The 21171-nt window shown below is 39.6% G+C and overlaps 1 protein-coding gene across 13 annotated transcripts in view; it reads right to left on the bottom strand.

Annotated features, from left to right (window-relative positions):
- LOC131316182 (vacuolar protein sorting-associated protein 52 A) overlaps positions 1-21171 on the bottom strand; it is a 56634-nt gene that overhangs the window by 11254 nt on the left and 24209 nt on the right. For 12 of the 13 annotated variants that reach the window (XM_058345465.1, XM_058345473.1, XM_058345475.1 and 9 more), the window contains 7 exons: positions 20097-20188; positions 18500-18581; positions 16926-17108; positions 8886-9001; positions 8715-8773; positions 8241-8341; positions 6749-6799 (listed from right to left, as the gene is read on the bottom strand). In XM_058345465.1, coding sequence (XP_058201448.1) covers positions 6749-6799; positions 8241-8341; positions 8715-8773; positions 8886-9001; positions 16926-17108; positions 18500-18581; positions 20097-20188 — 684 coding nt within the window. The remainder of the gene's footprint in view (positions 1-6748; positions 6800-8240; positions 8342-8714; positions 8774-8885; positions 9002-16925; positions 17109-18499; positions 18582-20096; positions 20189-21171) is intronic. The other variant, XM_058345474.1, reaches the window with a different exon arrangement.

The following is a 21171-nucleotide window of genomic DNA, read 5'->3' as shown; positions in this document are numbered from 1 at the left end:
TCAATTTCTGGTTGAGCAAGAAACATCTTTTTCTCTGAAAGCATGATGCCATGGGTTTGGACTAGAGAATGGAAAATTTGTAGTAGGACAACATGAGACTCAATATCTGGAGAAAAAAGTAGGATATCATCTATATAGATAAGGGCTGAGGATAATATAGGAGCAAATACCCGAATCATGGCCTTTTGAAATAAGGATGGAGCTGTTTTCAATCCAAAAGGCATGACTGACCACTGGAAGTGGTGATCTGGAATGCAGAAACCAGTTTTAGGACGATCATCTGGATGGATGCCCAGCTGCCAAAAACCTGCTTTCAAGTCAAACTTTGAGAAAATTTGAGCTTTGGGCAAGTTTGCAAAAAGAACACTTCTCCGAGGAAGAGGGAATTTGTTATCTTGCAAAAAATGATTAAGAGGCTGGTAGTTGATAACCAGGCGAAGTTTTCCTCTTATCTGCTCTGTTCTTTTGTTGACATAAAATGCTTCACATGCCCACTGAGAGGTTGTGGGTTCAATCAAACCTTCTGATTGAAGTTGCTGAAGCTCTTGAAGAGCAAGCTGGTAATGTTCTGGGTTCATTCCATGATGGGTAGCTTTGGTAGGGTTGATGTCTTCATTTTTCTTAAAGGGAAGAGAAATGAAGAAGTCTGGATTTTTCCAAAGTGGGTTGGAGCATTTGGTGAGAAACTGGGAATGGGATTCAGCACAGGAAGTTTGGATTATGGCTTCTTTAATGGTGGAGAAAGTTTCTATGGAAAAGAGATTTGGTTGGGTGGTCCAGGGTAACAAATAGTTTTTGTATTTCAAACCTTTTTTGAGCCAGGAAACTTTGCTGAGATTTTGGAGAATATCGAAGCCTAACAATAAATCTTTCCCTGGGAGATCAGAACCATAGACTTGATGTTTTATGGTGTATCCAGGAAAAAGTTGAATGGAAACAGGCTTACTTATCAGAGTGATAACAAATGTTTCTCCATTGGCTGCTGTAAAGGGTCTGAAACAAGACTGCCAGTAAGACCTGGGGAGTATTGCTGGGTTGAGAATGGAGGCTGCTGCACCAGTATCAAAGAAAGCGATGACTGGTATGGGTTTCTCATATTTGCCAAGCAAAATTTTGACCTTGGCTAAAGGCTGAGCCAGCATGATGTTGGAAAACCCAATTGTTTGGACTTCATAAGGGAATGAGTCAGGATCATCAGAAGAGTCACCTGATTCTGAGGAATCGTCTGAATCATCAAAGGTAAATGCAAGGACTGCTTCATCTGTTGCTTCATCGTCGATGGAAAATAGTGATTCTATATCAGCATCTTCAAGATCATCTTCAATGAGAGCCAAAGAGTTCACCATTTTGTCTTTTGCTGCCTTATTTGAACACTGTTTTGCATAGTGCCCCTTCTTTCCGCATATGTAGCAGCGATCAGACTTTCGCTGCCCTCTGAACTTTTTCTTCTTGAAAAATTTCCATTTTCTCTGGCGTGGGAACTTGCCAGATTTTGGAAACTTTGAAAACTTGCCAGGAGATTGAAACTTCCATTTTTGAAAGTGTTTAGACTTCCGGTATGAAGGACGGCAAGTGCACTTCTTGTCTTTGCACTTTATAGATAGGTCAGGACGATCACATGCTTTACCAAGAAGTTTTCCCTGTTCTTCAAGAGTTCTGAGGAATTTCTGGTGATTGCACAATTTTTCCAAGGCAATCAAAGAGTGCTGGTAAATACCACCAAGAGATGTTGCATTCAGTGTCAATCCTTTTGTCTGAAGTAATCTTGTTGTCTCATTTCCCAATGGTTCTGGAAGGGAATTGAGAAAGGCTTGCTTGAGATTGACATCATCCATGCCGTTGAGAAGATAAAATCTCTGAGACATACGGTCATAGTGAGTCTCGAGATCTTTCCTTTTGAATGAACAGCACTTCATGCTGAGATATTCCTCTCGAACAAACTCTTTTGTGTTGTTGTGGTCACCAAGAAACTCAGTATGCAGGACTGAGATGAATTGATCAAGAGTTGGCAATTGTTTGAGCTGTAGCTGTCGGTATTCACCAAGAGCTAAGTACCATTGACGTAGGCGACCAAGAAATTTTGCTGTACACTTAGTAATGACATCACTGAGTGTAGCGTTTGGGGAAAGCATAGCAGCTGTGCACCAAGCATGAATCTAATAAAGTTTATCCAACCATTTTGATGGGGGAATGGTGTCAAAAGAGAAACCTTGGGTATGCATATTGGAATGTGAAAAGGAATCAAAGGTAGGAATTTCAGGGGGTGTATCAAACTCAGGACCTTCTTCAATGATGGGATCTTCAACATGTTCTTCTGGGTTTTCAGGGTTCATCATGAAAACAGTAGGAATTGGCATAGAGTTTGTGGATTCAGTATCTGAATCAAACTCAATGGTTGGTTCAGGAGATGGGGTTTCTGGTATAGTGGCTAAGGTATGTAGGAGAGTGGAGATTGGATTTTTAGCGGGGCTAGACGTTGGTTGAACCATTAACTGAGGTGATTTGGAATTTGGGTCAGATAGTTTGGAGGGAGTGGAGGTAGTTGGAGTAGATGTAGATGTAGATGGTGGAGACGGACTTTGTGGAGGCTGGACAGGTTTTATCTGGGGCTTTGGGAAAGGAAGTTTTGGTGGAGATGGTCTTTTTGGTGGAGGAAGAAAAGCTGATGAGCTCCCAAAAATATTGGACTCACTAAATCCTGAAGTAGGATTTATAGGTAAGGGTTGAGACATTTGAGGATACCCAAACAAACTTTGTTGAGAAGAAGATGTGAACATATCAAACGGGCTTTTTTGTTGAAAATTCTGCTGAGCTTGGAGAGAATGAAGCTGGTTCTGGAGATGCTTCATTTCAGCATCCTTGTGGTAAAAGGCTGCTGAAAATGCTTGGTTGGCATAAGCCATTTGGAGAAGTTCCTGGTGAACATTCTGAATTTTTTGCTGCAAATCTCTGATAAGAAGTTCCAAGGTTGATAACTTCTCATGAACTGCATTCTCCAAATTTTGCTGGGAGTTAGCAATTCTCTGAAGAATTTTGTTCTGAGCCAGAGAATTTGCTGACTGCCAATTTATTGCTGCTTCTGCTGCTGACACTGCTTTGGTACTACCATCAGGGAGAATGGTAGTAGAGTCTGAAATTTTATGCCGATGGGTCGTTCTTTCTTGGGAATTATGAAATTCCAAAGGAGAAAAATCTGCTTCTGTCCAGGAAGGGGATGAGGTGAACATGAAACATCTACTCGGTTGACTCGATGAACCATCATCAGATGGAGGTTGAGGAGGAGGTGGAGATTTACAAGGAGTGGGAGGTGAAGAAGGACATATGGGACATGGTTCTTCAAAATCCTCATCATCTTCTAGGAGACTGTCTTCTAGACAATCGTCACAGTCACGGGTATCAAAATAACAATGACCTGTTTCTGGATTTTTGAAATAGAAGACTGGAAGGCCACTGGGATCAAAATATTTAATTGGAGGACCAGGCCTAGAACCATCCACAAACATGTTAATTCTCGAAGGAAAAATAACAGGATGGGTTGAAGATGAGGCAGAGGTTTCTTTTGGAAAAGTAATTTCCACGGTACCATCAGGTTTGGTGATGAAAGTTGGGTTGGATGTTTGGACAGGTATGGGCTTGTTTTGGTTTTTCTCATAAGCTGTAACCCAAGATTCTGGGAGAAGCTTGAGAAGCTCAGGACGGGAAATTTGTCGGGGTACATGGACACAAGAAGCTTGGTGAGGTGCATTTATGGTGAGGAAAAGGGCTTCATCTGTGGAGGATGGTAAGGACATGTCAAAAGCATGGTTTTGGAGACGGTAGGCCATTTGGTAGTGAAGGGTGGCTGCATATGTGGAGGAGATTTGGGAGGCACCACCAATTTAAACTTGGACCTTCAAGGCGGATAGCAGATGAGGATCTGCTAATGGCATGTTGAAATTGGGGTAGAAGGTAAAAATCACAGTTCCAGCATTTAGAGTGGTTTGAACTGTAGCGATGCATGCGTGCTGATACTGTAAAAACCTGGTATCGACCAGAGCAAGTCTGGACGTAACAGGCAAACCTTTTCTACCATGGAAAGTGACAGCAAGTCGAATTGCTCCAAAGTGAAGATGGGTAAATCCTTCTTGTTGCCAAAGACGAGGCAAATCAACCGGGATTTCCAAAGGTAAAAGTTGTTCAGCTTCAGTTGCTGCTATGAAGCACTGATCAAATTTAGAGGCTTGAACATACTCTTTTACGGAGGTTGGGCGTTTTGTGGAGAAAAGTTGGGTGACGGTCTTTTTTACAGAAGTTTGTGGTCTGACAAAAGCATTATAGGGATTTAGGAAAGGGAGATCAGTAAGAGGAACCTTACTATCATCAGGTAGGTATTCAAACTCATACAAATATTCTAGATTAGAAGAGGAAGATGAGGAATTTCTACTGGTGGAGGAACATGAAGGGACTAAGGATGACAAAGCAGAGGAGTGGGTGGTAAACAGGTGATCCATTTTTAAGAGTAGAATTCTGGGTTCTCCTTTTTCCTCAGTACAACAAACCTTTTTCCTTTTTCAACGTATAGATCTTCAACCAATTCTGATTAATAAAATTCTGTATACTAGGGTAGATAAACCGAGACACACTGCTCAATAGCCAAAAGTCTCAAGGTACTTTAACCCACTGATACAAAATTCTTTTAACCAAAATAGTTGATGAAGTTTCTGATGTGGAGGATCCTGTGAAGGCAACAACAGAGCAAACGCTTCAAGTTTTTCTTTTAAAAAAGATTTGAAGTAGTTTTTGGAAAAGAAGTTCCCAGAAGAGGGTTTAAGCTAGAATGGAAGACATGGCTCTGATACCAAATTTACAGACACCAAGTGGGTACAAACACTAAGTAGGTTAGGATCGCAATAATGGAAACAAGAGGGGAGATATTATAGAACACTGGTACTGGTATTCATTTACTTGGACTAGCTTGGATTACATTACGGGGATGTCCTCCCTTTTATAGGGAGGAAAAGGTTGCTTACATCATCTATTGCATCATACAAACAGTAACTACTCATAATTAGATATTACTGTACACGGTGCATATTATTGCTCCTACTATTCTAGCCTAGACTATTGTACTGGACTTAAAGTTAACCGGTTAGATTGCCATCGCAGTTGTTGCCTTGTTGGTAAGAGAAGGAAATTACAAAACCATCAACTGAACTTGACCTCATCTCTTCCCTCACATTGCAATCATTCGATTCATTCTACATACTTTTCTTTTTCGCCCCTCTTTTCTTTCTAAGTGCATTATCCACCAGTATCAGAGGGTCTTAGATAGAGGTGTAAATTTGGCCCGGCCCAAGCCCATTTGACTCCCCAAAAAAAAATTGGGCAAGGCTGGGCCCGCCCAATGTTAAAAAGTCTAGGCACAGGCCGTGGCCCTAACATATCTGGGCTAAAGGCTTGGGTTTGGGCTCAAGCCTGGGCTATTTAGGGCCTTTTTTCTTAGAAGTTTATTTCTAGAAGTAAAATTAATACTTGAGCATAATAAGTATTTTAATTACTTAAAAATTATGGGTATTTTGAACTACATGAATCGCATAAAAGTGTTTATAGAGTGCATGACTTTAAGACAATGTGTGTGGAATATAATTGAATAATGTAGGCAAAAAATTTTGAATAAAAATACTTATTTACATTGAAAAAACCATGAATGATACATAATAAAAATTTTATAATTAACATGAGTTTATATATTGCACATCGAGTACATCCCAACTAGTATATTCTTGCTCTTCATTAAAACACTAAAAAAAACAAATCATTACCAATATTTGCATTAGGATCCATAACAGAAAACAAGCTACTACTAGTAACTAACCAATTAATTGAAAAACTAAGTAGATGTTACCAAATGGCAACTTGAAACAAAAGTTGGCTCTCACCTTTAAAAATGAAGAGCTTTAGAGTGTGTGTGTGTGTGTGTGTGTGTGTTGAAAAAGTATAAAGGATGTAAAGTGAGGATTGTGCAAAGAGAATTGAAAACTTGGAGTAGTTATAGAGTTACGAATTAATTAGAATATCAGGCTTTTTTCGGGCTAAAATCTTCAGGCTTAGGACCAGGCTAGTAGGGTAGCCCTACCCATAGGGTTCGGGTAGGGCCTAGAGCCTGGCTAACATCAGGCCCGAGTCAGGCTAAATTTCAATGGGCTATGGCGGGCTTAGGGCCACTGGGCATGCCCCTGGAATCCTTTGTTCATCCAGGCATGCAACAACGAGCAAAACAAGGTAAGTCATTAATGCACTAATAAGTAAAGCATATTTTCTGGAAATAGCAATGGTGCTTAGTGCCCTCAATCAAAAAAGCTTTTGAATGTGCTATAATGACCAAAATCGTTAATGTACTAATAAGTAAAGCATATTTTCCAGAAATAGCAATGGTGCCTAGTGATGCTCTCAAGACGAGCATAAGTTTTTGAGCCTATATACATAACAGAGTGACCTCACTGCTGCTGATATGAAAGTATGCCTCAGAAGAATATAGTTAATGGGAAAGTCACTATACAAGTTTTGCATTATTTTGTGTTACTTTGAAAATGGGTTGTTCCGATCATATTGGTCATGTTTGAGAAAGGGAATTGGAGCTAAAAGCCAGTTGAAAAACCAAAAGGTTAAGTACATCTATGCGTGTGTGTGTGTGTGTTGGGGAAGGGGGTGGGGGCGGGGGCGAAGGAATAAACTATGCGTGCAGATGTAGCAGATGAACGATACATACCTTATCCAAATATGAATCCAGGCATGGGATGCGCCTTCGAGACATGATGAGCTGGGAAGGAAAAAACTATGAGTGACACGAGGTCTTGCACACAAAATTTGACCAAATTCAAACCCTTAACTAAACAAGACCAATATAAAATCGACAACTGGATTCACATCTAGCTAACACAGTTTACACAAGCATTTCTAAAGGAATAAGGTAACCATTATTTGGAGTATCAAAATCGTTGATTTCTTCTTGCACTTAAAGTATAAGTCTTCTTTTTCTGCAACAAGGGTGTTCGGGGCTTTGCCCGGCTAATCTTCCCTGGTGCATGTAGTCATGGCATCCTTAATATACAAGGTAATACAGGACCAAAATCCTAGCCTCAAGGAGAATCAAGGACACTGGAATATTTCTTCATTGGTCCACTCCTTGAGATTCAAACTCGTGACTTCCTTACAAGGAAGTTCTATGCTATGGCCAGCTCAGTCGGTTTCTCCGATGGAATTGTCCTAGGATAACTTGGTTGTTCTTCACAAGAAAGTGTACCAGCCATGCTCCCTTTTAGAACCCTAACTTGGATAACACCCTTATTATCATAGTAGAGACAAGTAAAAGAGGAGAGAAAAAGATGCAAATCAAAGAGAAGCCAATGGATACAGTAGACCGCAGTTGATACTGTAACAGATGAATTTAGAAACCATGATCCAGACATCACTCCTTGTCTTCCATGAGTGCACAAAACACATCCAGATCAATGGTCATTTCATTCGCCAGCATGTTCAGTTTGATACCACTCATCTGCCACCTTGCAACTTGGGGATCTCGTCGCCAAGATCCACGCTCCTGCTTGGCATGGCTCACATCATGAATTTGAGGGAGTTGTGAAATGCAGTTTTACCATGCTTTTCCTATTCTACATTTAAGTTTAGGGTATTTGGGTCGTATTTGGGTCTTCTTTGCTCACTGTGATTCTCTTTATTCTATTACTGTAAATGAACCTCGTAAATCGTAATAAGGACTTTTAGAGATTTCCAATCCACAATAAATGCTTCTCTTTCTCTCCACCCTGCTAACAGAAATTAATTGGACGGGAAATAGTAAACACTTGAACTGCATTGAACTATTGGACCAGAGCTACATCTATCATTTTGAAATACCTCATACCTGTTACTCTACATTGAATTGTGTCCTCGAATAGTTATGTATTGCATGAGATTTCAAAGCAAAATTCTGATTGTAGAACAGGTGCAACTGTCTTTCTTTTTTTTGTTGCAACGCAACAGATGCAACTGTTTCATAGCTGCTTGATATACTTGTTGGGCCCATTTCCTAACCACTTAAGCTTTTGGAACTACAGGCAACTTAACAAGTAAATACTTACGTTGTTACACATGCATGCATATACCCAATACACCCCAACTCTCTCTTCTTCTTTTTTTGAATGGCAAAAAATACATACAAATTTAGGAGCTCAATAGAGTCCCACCATATAGGTGACCATTACCTGGTGCAGGTGTATAATTCGGATCATAAGCATTAGGCCAATGGCATCAAAACAATTTGGAAGGATTGTATTAAAGTGTTCATCAATAACTGCAAATGGACCTGATACACATCAAAGTTACAGAATATGTCAAAGTTCCCAAATTTCGAAGTCTCTGACAACCATTTAAAATGCTACTTCCAATATTCATTGAGGAAAGCATATTCTTTTTCCATATTACACCTACGCAATGAAAGTTAACTATTGTCATGGGGAATGCCTTGAAACTCAAAGCCTTTAAGATAGTAAAATGCCTGTATATTCACTCAGTTCTCATTCAGGTAACATGTACAAGAAGATTTGAAGAAGAGAGCGTGACAATCTGGATGCAACAAGATTAATCTCATAGAAAGAAAAGTGGCAGCAAGTTGCTATCATAGAATCATTCCATTTTTGATGCAATCAGTGAAAATGGACAATACCGTACACCAGTACCTGCAAATATTTCATAAAATATGGATTCTTCCCCGAAGAAATCATCACAGAAGAGATACCTGTGTAATGAGAGAACGAAGGTTAATATCTATTACTCACAAAATAGATACCTGTTATGGTGTAAGGCAGTATTGACTAGCATTTAAATAATATATCAAATCAAGAGTCTACTCAGAACTGGCAGTATCCATAAGAAGCTTGTGCAAGCTCCTAAATAGGAGTTCATAAGGATATTTGCGGGAGCTGGCTTCGGCTATATGGGGAATCAATGCAGGTTCATCTATTTCCTGAAATAATAAGTTCAACAATGACCCTGCCGATCAGCTAGAAACCGAGGCAAAAATAGAAATTACCCGAGTACAAAATGCAAATGATATTTATAGTAAAAGATTAGCATGCAATTGTCCAACATTTGAAATTATGTTTTCAAGAGAAAACTAGAAATGTCTTTCTTATTTCATCATTAATATATCGAATATCTATAGACACAAGAATAACCGTATACATCACATTTCCACCAATCCAGAAATGCAGCTTCACATGGCTTATTTCCCTTTTGAACTGTAATGATGATTCATAATGATATGGATGAATGTATTTATGCAATGCCCTCATATTTGCATCTCTTTTCACATCACTGTCTCTTCAAAAGAGAAACTTGAAGCAATGGAGAAAATTCCAAGCCACAAATAAGGGAGTCAGCCAAAAGGGGACACAGCATAAAACAAGCTCTCTCCCATGTTTCCCAGATTACATGCCTTCAAAACCCAAAGGACTTTGCAACCTAGGCGATGTGGAAAATACTAGTTTTGGAGGGAGATAATTAACTGATGCGGAACAAACTCCAACACTCCCCCGCACGTGTGATCCCCGACTTGCATGTGGAGAGGTAAACAAACGATCCATAACACAAGGATCACAACAACCAACAGTGCACTTGATGTAGTATGTAGTAAGGGTATTTATGTCTTTTTGTATTGAGTCTATATATAGGTGTTGGAGTCCTTTCTTTTGGGAGCTTTTATCATTTTGAACAAATATTATCAAGAGCTAGTCTCTTTTGTATCCAATTTGGGAAGTTTCTCTCTCTACATCATCTATGGGTACCTTTGGTTGCATCATTTGGTATCAGAGCACCTGAGCTTAGATCCTGACCCTTCATCTCGCCGGAATCCTCGCCGGAAAACCTACTCTCGCCAGAAAACCTCGCCGGAACCCTCAAACACCTTAACTCCCTTCAAAATCCATGGATTTGGCCATTTCCGAACCATTTCAGCCTTCAATCAAACCCTAAACCTTTGAATCAGACCTGTTTTCACCTAAATCGACACACCCAAGCTCCGAAAATTCTAATCGCACCTGTTCGACCAGTTCTTACCCTAAATCGACCCTATACCCAACGAATCAAGCCATTTTCGAGCCTGTAGTTGTCACACCAGTCCCATTTCCCGCAGCCCTGATCTCAGAAACTCGATTCCATGCTCTGTAGGACCAGATTCAGTGATTTCGGACTGATTTCAACCTGTTTCTGCTGATTTCGGACCAGATCTGAGGTGGTTAAGTGTCGAATCTTTACTTTCTTTACTGGGTTGTTGCTAGATTGCTCCATGGTTGTCGATTCGAGTGTGATTACTGTTGATTAAGTGTTTTGAAGTTGTTTCTGTTGAAATTGGTGGCTGAGTTAACTGGATTTTCATTATTTGGGGTGGATTTACTTGTTTGGAGTTGAATTTGGGTATTGTAATAGCTTATCGGGCTAGAAGTAGAAGAGGAGGTAGAGGTAGAGGCTTTGTAGTGAACAATGGTGAAGAGAATGAGTTTGGCAACCAAAGCCATGAGATTCAAGAGTTGAGACAACAAATTGCTACCCTAACAGCGATGGTGCAAGGCTTGCAAGTGTCGCGTGCAGGTAGCGGAGGGTTCGAGGACTCTTAAAGTCATTTTGACAATCCTTTTGGTGATCCGAATTGGCGTAGGCCACCTTCCACTCACTCTCTTTATAGATGGGAGAAAAACATCAAGATTGAACTTCCCAAGTTCGGGAAGTTCAATGGAAGTCTTAACTCGGATGAGTTTGTTGATTGGATAAATACTGTTGAAAGAGTGTTTGACTATGGAGATGTCTCCGAGGAGAAGAAGGTGAAGTTAGTAGCTATCCGTCTCAAAGGACGAGGTTCCGCTTGGTGGGAGCAATTGCAAGGAACTAGGTTACGAAGAGGAAAGGGAAAGATTAGAGAATAAGAGAAAATAAAGAAGAAACTCAATGAGCAATTCTTGCCTTTCAACTATATGCAAAACCTCTACAAGAATTTGCATAATCTCAAACAAGTTGAAAGTGTTGATGAGTACACGGAGGCTTTCCATCAACTTGTTGCTAGAGTTGATTTGAATGAAAGTGAAGATCAAATGGTTGCAAAGTACATAAGTGGGTTGACAACCACCATCCAAGATGCCCTTGCTATGCAAACTTTGTGGACGGTTTCAGAAGCTTACAATCAATGTTCTAAATGGCTCTTGGCGGTAGTCCGGCGGAGACCCACCTCCAAGCAATTCGGTAGAATTTTTTTTTTTGAACAAACCATTATCCAATCAAACTATATTCCATGTATCCATAATGCAAGTTCAAACTTCAAAGTTCAAACCCAAATGAAATTAAGTAGTAGCAACTAGCAAATAAGTTGAATAAGACAATAAGTAGCAGGGCTTCGCTCACCTCCCTCGTATTATTTTATATATATATATATATATATATATATATATATATATTTTTAGGCCGCCAAAGACCTCCAAAAACGCCGACGACGCCGCCAAGGCCGCCTTGGCGGTTGCCAAACACTGCCAAACCTCCCTGGGCGCCAAATCAAACGCCAAGCGGCAGGGCACCTCCAAGCACCTAGGCAGCCGCCATTTATAACACTACTTACAATCGGGCCTTGGTAGTCGAAAAGCAAGAAAAAAAGGAAGTTTTCGAGATCCAGTTAACAATATCAAGGCGGTTTCAAGTCCGGGCAGCCCTTTTACTCTTATGCTAGGGGTGGTTTTTCCTCTAGTGGTGGCCAAGGTGCTTCTTCCGGGGTTATTTCCCAAAACCGAGCAAATAAGGCTTCAACACCAGCCCAAAATCAGCCTCAATCTGGTGCTTCGGGGGCTCGAAATCAATTCCAAAATGGGAGTTTTAAGTGCTTCAAGTGTGGGGAACCGGGTCACAAGTCTTGTCGTAAGGCTTCCGGAGGTCGTAACAAGACGCTTTTCATTGAGGAGGTTACGGAACAACGTTGTGAGGATGATATTCCCGTTTATAACGAAGAAATATGTGAAGAAATTAGGGGTGAGATGAGGAGGAAGAAGGCTATGCGTTGATGATCAAAAAGACTCTCCTTACTCCCAAGGATGCTAGTAATGAAGATTGGTTGCGTACCAATATCTTTTATACCACTTGCAATGTTGGCGGTAGAGTTTGCAACATGATTATTGATAGCGGAAGTTGTGAGAATGTAGTCTCTCAAGAGGTGGTGGACAAGTTACAACTCAAAGTGGAGGAGCATCCCCATCATTATACCCTTTCTTGGTTCAAGAAGGGCAATGAAATCAAGATAACTAAAAGGTGCTTGGTATCTTTCTCCATTCGGCAAAAGTACTTTTGATGAAGCTTGGTGCGATGTAGTTCCTATGGATGCTTGTCATATAACACTTGGTTGCCCGTGGCAATATGATAGGCATTCCATCCATGATGGAAAGAAGAATACATACACCATTAGAAACGACAATTCACTTTGTTACCTATGAAGGAGAAGGTGACTACAAAGCCTCATCCCACTACATTGCTTGCTTCTAAAGGATTTCTCAAGGAAAGTCATGAAACCGGGTATGTTCTAGTGTTGGTTCCTATGGCAGATATGGGTGTGTCGGATGTTCCCAAGACTATTTCTAAACTTTTGAAGGAGTATGTTGATGTGTTTCCTCAAGAGTTGCCTCCCGAATTGCCTCCTTTACGAGATATTCAACATTGTATCGACTTGGTACCCAGGGCACCTCTTCCGAATAAGCCCGCATATAGAATGTCTCCAAGGGAGAGGGAAGAGATTCAAAGGCAAGTTAAGGATCTTCTAGAGAAAGACTACATAAGGGCACGCCTTAGCCCTTATGCCATGCCGGCTCTTTTGACTCCAAAGAAGGATGGTTCGTGGAGGATGTGTGTGGATAGTAGAGCTATTAACAAGATCACAATCAAGTACCGCTTTCCCATTCCAAGGCTAGTGATATGTTGGATTGCTTTGCCGGTTCAAAGGTCTTCTCAAAGATTGATCTAAGAAGTGGTTATCATCAAATTCAAGTTCGTCCGGGAGATGAATGGAAAACGGCTTTCAAGACCCCTCATGGCCTCGTTAAATGACTTGTAATGCCTTTTGGTCTTACCAATGCTCCAAGCACTTTAATGTGGGTAATGACTCAAATGCTTCAACCTCGCTTGGGTATATGTGTAGTTGTGTACTTTGATGATATCTTGGTGTATAGTCGGTGTTTTGAAGATCACTCATCCCACATCCAACAAGTCTTTGAAATCTTGAGAAGAGAGATTTTATGGGAACTTGAAAAAGTGTAGTTTTGCCATTTAAAGGTGGTATTTTTGGGGTTTGTGTTTTCAAAAGGGGTTCACATGGATGAAGACAAGATTAAGGCCATTGTGGAATGGCCAACGCCTACAAGTGTTCATGAAGTGAGGAGTTTTCATGGGTTAGCTACTTTTTACCGGAGGTTCATTGCCAACTTTAGTAGTATCGCGGCTCCTCTTACAGATTGCCTCACGCAAAGGGTGTTTATATGGTCCCAAGAAGTCGCCAAAAGTTTTAAATTGTTGAAGTCCAAACTTACCGAAGCTCCTATCTTGGCCTTACCCGACTTTGACAAACCTTTTGAACTTGATTGTGATGCTTTGGGAGTGGGGATTGGTGGAGTCCTAAGCCAAGGTGGTCAACCTATTGCTTTCTTTAGCGAGAAGTTGAACGGTGCTAAACACAAGTACTCTACTTATGACTTGGAATTCTATGCCATTGTCCAAGCCATCAAGCATTGGAGTTACTACCTTGCCTACAAGGAATTTGTTCTCGACACCGATCATGAAGCTCTTAAGTACATCAATAGCCAACAACACCTCAATAAACGGCATGCCAAGTGGGTGGCTTATCTACAACAATTCACGTTCTCTTTGAGGTACAAATCGGGGATTCTCAACAAAATGGCCAATGGTTTGAGTAGAAGAGCGGCTCTCTTGGTGGTAATGAAGAACAAGGTTGTTGGGTTTGAAGAATTTCGCACTTTCTATGCCGAAGATCCTTACTTTAGTAAGATAATCGATACTTTGCAAAGGGGTAATAAGGTTATCGATCCATGTTTCATGATGAAGGATGGATTTCTCTTCAAAGAACTCAAGTTGTGTGTCCCTACATGCTCTTTAAGGGAGCAATTGTTGGCCGAAAGTCACAAGTTGGGTCATTTTGGCAAGGATAAGACTCTAGCGTTGCTTCAATATGCATAATATTGGCCGGGAATGATTAAAGATGCGGGGGGCTATGTGCAAAGGTGTCAAACTTGCCAACAGAGCAACGGACAGCCACTAATGCGGGGTTGTATTTGCCTTTACCGGTGCCAGAAAGTCCTAGGAAATGCGTGAGTACGGATTTTGTTTTGGGGCTTCCTCCTACGCAAAGACGGAGTGATTCCATCATGGTGGTAGTGGATCAGTTCTCAAAAATGGCTCATTTCATACCTTGTAAGAAGATTATGGATGCGACTAACATTGTCAATCTCTATTTCAAGGAGGTCTACAAGTTGCATGGTGTCCCTACTTCTGTTGTCTCTGATAGAGATGCTAAGTTCCTTACCCACTTTTGGAAGACCTTGTGGAGGAAGATTGGCCCCAACTTATGCTTTAGTACTTCTTTCCACCCTCAAACCGATGGTCAAACGGAAGTGGTAACCCGGAGTCTTGGGAATTTGTTGCGATGCTTAGTTGGTGAACATCCAAAAAGTTGGGATGGAATTCTTCCCTTGGCAGAGTTTGCTTACAATTCTTCTCTAAACCGCACCATCCACACTTCCCCATTTGAAGCGGCTTACGGGGTTGAAACCTTCTAGTGTGGTTGACCTCATTCCTTTGCCAACCTAAGAAGGGACACTCCAAGGCGGAAGATATGGCTACTTTTATGAAGAATATCCACTCTCAAGTTAAGCTCAACATTGAGAAGTCTAATGCGAAGTATAAGGCGGCCATTGATGCACACAAAAGGGAGGTTTAGTTCAAAGAAGGGGATCTTGTTTAGGTTATCTTGAGCAAGAATAGGCATCCTCACGGTACTTACATGAAGTTGAACAATCGGAAAGTGGGTGCTTGTGAAGTCTTGCGCAAGATCAATGACAACGCTTATCAAGTCCGCTTACCCTCTCACTTGAGCATCTCCAACACATTCAATGTGCAACACTTGGTGCCCTATTTGCCGGAGGACACTACCGTAACTTAAGGACAAGTTTCTTTTTAGTAGGGGAGTATGATGTAGCATGTAGTAAGGGTATTTATGTCTTTTTGTATTGAGTCTATATATAGGTGTTGGAGTCCTTTCTTTTGGGTGCTTTTATCATTTTGAACAAATATTATCAAGAGCTAGTCTCTTTTGTATTACATTTGGGAGTTTCTCTCTCTACATTATCTATGGGTACCTTTGGTTGCATCAGCACTTATGGCACAAACAAGGGAGAACAAATTCTGTGAAACCCTAGCTCTGATACCATGTTAAAGCATCCAACTTAGAATTGCCAATGAGTGGAGAGGCCGTCATGCTCTTTTACTAGTTTTGAAGGAGATAATTAAGTGATGTGGGACAAACTCCAACAAATGTAACACCTTCTCAACCACAGCTGTAAAAGGCGATCCTAGGAGCATCAGGGCATAGGTTCCCGTCTCAACTAGGGTAGAGCAAGGCGACATAAAAGAGGCAGAGAATAGGCAAGAGAGGTGTGGGCCCCAGTTGGAGGCGAAAGGCACAAGAGGCGTCGCCTCTTGCAAATCCTAGAAAATCAGGGAAAATAAGGCATCAAATAAAAAAGGTACCATGTGGCCTTTCATGTGGCCTACAATCAATCTAAACTTGATTTTCTTCGAACAGATTCTCTATCTTCTGGTTGAAGCTCTGCCCTCTGTCCCCCTAGATTTTGCCAATCACTCTGTCTCTCTCTATATTCATAATTTCATACCTTATATCTACATATGTGTGCAGGGCCTGGATATATATGGTTTCAATGACTTCGAGGCAAGGTTTTAAAAAATGGCCATTATGTAACGTAACGGGTTTTTGAAGGTCCAATATCCTAATGGGTGAAATAACGGCGTTACGAAAATTCACGAGCGTATCGGCCATTATGCCCGTTACGTATCTCGTAACGGCCGTCACACCCTGTCATAGGACCTTTACGTTGACAGAACACCGTGAACAACAGTTAAATTGTAACGGGTTTTCTTCTTTGTTTTTTTTTTTTTATTCATTTCTTCTACCTCCATGTGATCCTACAGTGTATTCTTAACTTTATGAAATGCCTTCAAGTGCTAAACAATAGTTTGAGAACCAAACTCTTGTTAGAATGAGAAAAAAAGAACTTTAATTTCGTTCTTAAAACGCAACATTTGATCCAATCTTACTTAAAACTACTTATAAAAAAGTAAAATATTGCTTAAAAACATTAAATTTAGTCATAAATACGGTTAGAGCATGTGTATCAATGAATTTTTCAGCACTTGCTAGTGCTTGAAAAAAATTCACAAGTGCAGTGTCCGATTTCCGTTACACATTGACCGATACTCCTGATATCCGTTACTCATGACTACGATCGTTATGCTGACGGCTACCGCGATTTAAAACCATGCTTCTAGGGTTCTTAAGAATTTGGTATGGGTGAATAACTAGTACTACCTCCGTCCCAAAAGATTGTCCGATCCGCAGAATGAGAACTTAAAAAAAATGCGTCTTTTGTTAAAAAACAAATGGAACTTTTATATGCAAGTTACTAGACATCAATGAATTCTTAAATTGATCAAAAGTGTAGAAATATTTTGATAATAGTACATTATTTTTAAGTTCCCGTTTTGTGGACCACACAATCTTTTTACAGAAAACCATTCAGAAAAATAACAAATTTGGATAATTAACAGCAGGATAAAACCTTTAGAATATTAGTCCTCTCTCCCAGAGCAAAAACAGCAGACCGATTCTTCAGAGGTTCTCTTCCTCTAGAAAAAAGACCACTACTTCTGGTGTCAACACCTAACAAATCACTAGATGTCGCTATATCCAATTGCAATTTCTCCAATGCTTGAATATAAGCACGAAAATGTGCACTTAAAACCTGCATACAGAAGGCATAACGATGTAGAACATATCAACACATGTCATCTGAAAACCTGTATACAAAAGAAGAAAGTAAGAAAACATGCGAACACGTATCGTAATTTCTGGCCAATAGAACACGCTAGGATAATGATATTCAGAACCTGCACGAACAAAAGAAGGAAAATACATATTCCAACCTAAATCAAACAACAATTTGGAATGAATTCATCATTAATAAAACCGCCAATTCAGTTTTATGGACATACCAACTAGAAGAGCAAGGGATGCATATGCTTCTGTATGTTAACAGAACTCCATCAACCTAGAACCACGGTAATGAGCAAGGGACAATAATGAAAGAGCAACTAAGAACTATATCCCCTATTGAATACAAGCAAGCATATAGCATGAACTATAGCCCCTATCAAGAAAAGATGGGGCTAAACTTTATTCAAAAACCTTAATCTGAAAGGCCTTCAGATAAATTTGGAAGGGGAAAAACAGAAGTTGATAAGAGATTATTAGTTTCAAAAATATGACCTTGTTAAGTTATGGGTTTATATGTAATTAGTTGTAGTTTACATTTAATCTCTTATGTAAGTAGATTAGGAGATAAGGTCTAATGTGTAGTTAATGTTTACATTTGTATAAGTATAATGTAATGAGAAATAAACCCTAATTTTTGGGTCTCAATTTCGGTGTCCACGTTTTACAGACCTAAATACATCCATCACACCACATTGTTGAAGCCACCTGCTAGCGACTAATGAATGGATGGGTCCAAACAAATTTGAGCTTGTCACAGTTTCTTCAGATTTTAATTACGCAAGAACGTGGTTTTGCACCTTTCAGCAGTGGGTCACAGGTAGACAGGAAAGAAAAGAGCAAAGTAGTCACATGCAACTGTGAGGGACTAGGCTCTGCTAACATGAAAACTATTGCATGGATTTCATTTGTATAATTGAGGCTTAATCATGAACTACTAGGAACGTGACCTCTGACATTCTCTGCACGACCCATCAAGAATTGGGGTAATTCTTCCTTTTATATCCTCCATAATTGCCCAAGGGTAGTCCAAATAAAATTAGAACATGTAATATAGTAGTTCATCATCATTCATATTTCATATCATTATTTGAACGTAAAAATACACCAGGTAGAGATCATTCATGAAATTAGATCATTCACTCATAGGTCCCAAAAGATTGCAAATAATGTAGTTCAATATTTCATGATGCTGGTTGTAGCTAGACATTTCCCAATTATTCCATGGTGTTTAGTTCACTCATCCCGTGAATATATGCTGCATGAGATCAAGATAAGGATGAAGAACACATCAAATAGTGTTTATTCAAAAGCAAGTACGCAAATCTAATCAAAAGTTTTAAAATGGTTAAGAACAGTTACCTTGTTCATCGTGTCAACGTATGCAGCATGAACCTCAGTGTATACCTCCTTACCATGCTCCTTGAGAAAGGATATAATATACCTACATATTCAATAATTTAACACCACATTAACATAAATCTGACTGATATACAAATACTACTAATGCAAATCGTACGTCCACTAAGAAAGATAAAACTGTCAGAGATACAATATAAGCCTGCACCGAAAAAATTAAAGACTGGGGCAATGATAACCAGATGTGCAAAATATAGCCTAGAGACTACGTCAGTGTTCCAAGTTGAATTATAACTCCAATAACTCAAATTCTCTATGGTTCATGAACTCTATTATAGCCTTAAACTTGGCTTAAATCGGCCCATAACCATGGTAAATAAGACACTAAAATAAACTTGAACACGCCCTATCTAATTGTGGCCACACAAATTTAGGATGTGGAAGCCCAAAACAAAATTCGTGGGCCCCATGGCATACACAAAATCCATATTGGTCCAAAGCGAGGAATCTCTCATCACCAGTCAAGTCTCAAATTATGTGCATTTGATTTTAATTTGCTGCTTGTCTAATTTAGTTTGGGCCAAGTATATTTCAAGCTAAATGGTGTCAGAACATTAGTTCATCAAAGTCCCACAGGATTAGGAGTTGAAGGTAGTAACATGAGATTCTAATAAGTAGTGATGCAACCAGCTGTTTATGCATTTTGGAGTTTTCTGGCTGCAAAGGAATCTTCTGAATTGTTATACTTGCAGAAGTTTGACAAGCTACGCCGGGATTGTAATTAATCGGATTCTTTGACTATGGGGCACAAACAGTCAGGTTCATAGAAACTTTTTCGTTTCCTGCATTGGGTAACTAAGGAACAGCTCTAACCTTTTAGTTACCAGATCCTTTGACTTCGGCTCTCAAAAGAATGTGAGCAGGCAGAGATATTTTCCAGAAGTATGTTCAGTAGATGAGCTTAATAGCTCAGCCCCAGCTAGGGTCTTAAGAGCAGGAAGTTTGGGTTTGAGGAGTCAACCCCACGGCAACTTTCTGTCCCTCCACCATGCAAAAGGCCAGCATCTAGCTGCTGTCTTTTTTTTTTCTCCTACCATATTTCAGCTTTAATGATTGCTATCCACACTGTTATCTTATTTAATCAATAGAACTTGTCCATTGTTGTCCTGGTTTGCATCAAATAGACATCACTAAGGGGAGAATTAGAAATGATGAGGTGGAGAGCATCGAAATCATTTTATTTTCTGATAGATTAACATGAATAGAAGGTCTGAAGACTCTGAACAAGATACATTTGTAGGAAAATAACAGTTATAAACCGAAATATTACAAATGCAAAGTATACTTGAGTCCAACACAACTATATTCATGAATCAAGAATTAATCACAACAAAAATGATATTATAATTGGATCAGACACATTTAATGTACCAGCACCAGCACAATGTAAATGTCAAAAAAGAATCAATACATAGGAGCAAGAGCAATGAATTATGAAAGTGCCAACTAGTGGCCATCTTAACGAGTGTTGAATAAACAGTATGTAAACCACGCAAAAAAGTGATATGAAAACAATTATGAAGGCAAAGAAATAACTTACCTATACTTTAGTAGAACACTCTGTTGAAGGATCTGGATATTGGTTTTGGGTTTCCTCAATGCATAAAGCTTTTGAACAATGAACTCAAAAACCTAAAAGATAGGGACAAAGGAGGTAAAAGATGAAAAGCTGACAAATGAAAAACATTACCAAACCAAACCGAGCCTTATGTCCCAATCAATTGGGGTCGGCTGACAAATGAAAAACATTAATATTTATTAATATTCACATAGTAATTTGTAGCGGATGTTAGTTTAAAAAAAAAATAGTTGCGTGATTCATGATGTGATGGTTCGTGAGACTAACATTAAAATAATCATCACACTTAGATCTAGAGTAACATATACAAAGCAAGAAAATTATGTGTCTGCCCATGAAGTTCTCGGTAATGTATAGAACTTTAGAAGGAATGCCACATCATTCATTCCAAAATAATGGGAGAACTTTAAACAATATGAAAAGAGCTCTTCATAAGAGCCAAAATAAATACACGGAGGCCCTTAATCTATACATGTTAAGTCCTGAATCTATGTTACTTCTTTCCAGTAGCTTAATCTCTGTTACTTGACTTACTTCGGGATATTTCATAATTAAAGGTCACGGGAGCTGTTAAGAAGAATTGAGCATTAATTTGGAGGTTTGAGGACTCGAAGAAGGACCGTGTTCCAATTTGAAAAAGCTCAAGTGAGTAATAAAGAGAAGTACAATCCTATAAGCTCTATAAGTACTGAAGACTTGGAATCCTTCAAGGGAATCTATGTCAATCCAGTTTTGAGGCAATAATGAGGGGTTTGATTCCATCCCGAATTAGAACTCAAGTTGTATTGCTTTTGGTATTTCACTATTTTGAGTCTTTGACAACATCTTTTCTGCTCGGTTGTCCAATTGCGGTGATTCAAGTTAGGTTGGAAAGATAATTCAAAGGGCTACAACTTGGTGTGAAATACAAACTTTAAAATTCTGACGATTACAAAGTCAAAACAAGCCCACAAGGAAAGCCTTTCACGTTGAATCTAAAGAAGAATAGAAGGTTACATCAGCTCCAATATCCATGAGCGGCCAAAACCTCCTTTAG

The sequence above is a fragment of the Rhododendron vialii genome, chromosome 2a, assembly GCF_030253575.1.
Source record: "Rhododendron vialii isolate Sample 1 chromosome 2a, ASM3025357v1".
NCBI lineage: Eukaryota > Viridiplantae > Streptophyta > Magnoliopsida > Ericales > Ericaceae > Rhododendron > Rhododendron vialii.
The sequence above is the reverse complement of the archived record's forward strand: the minus strand, read 5'-3'. Positions and strand labels throughout refer to the sequence as shown.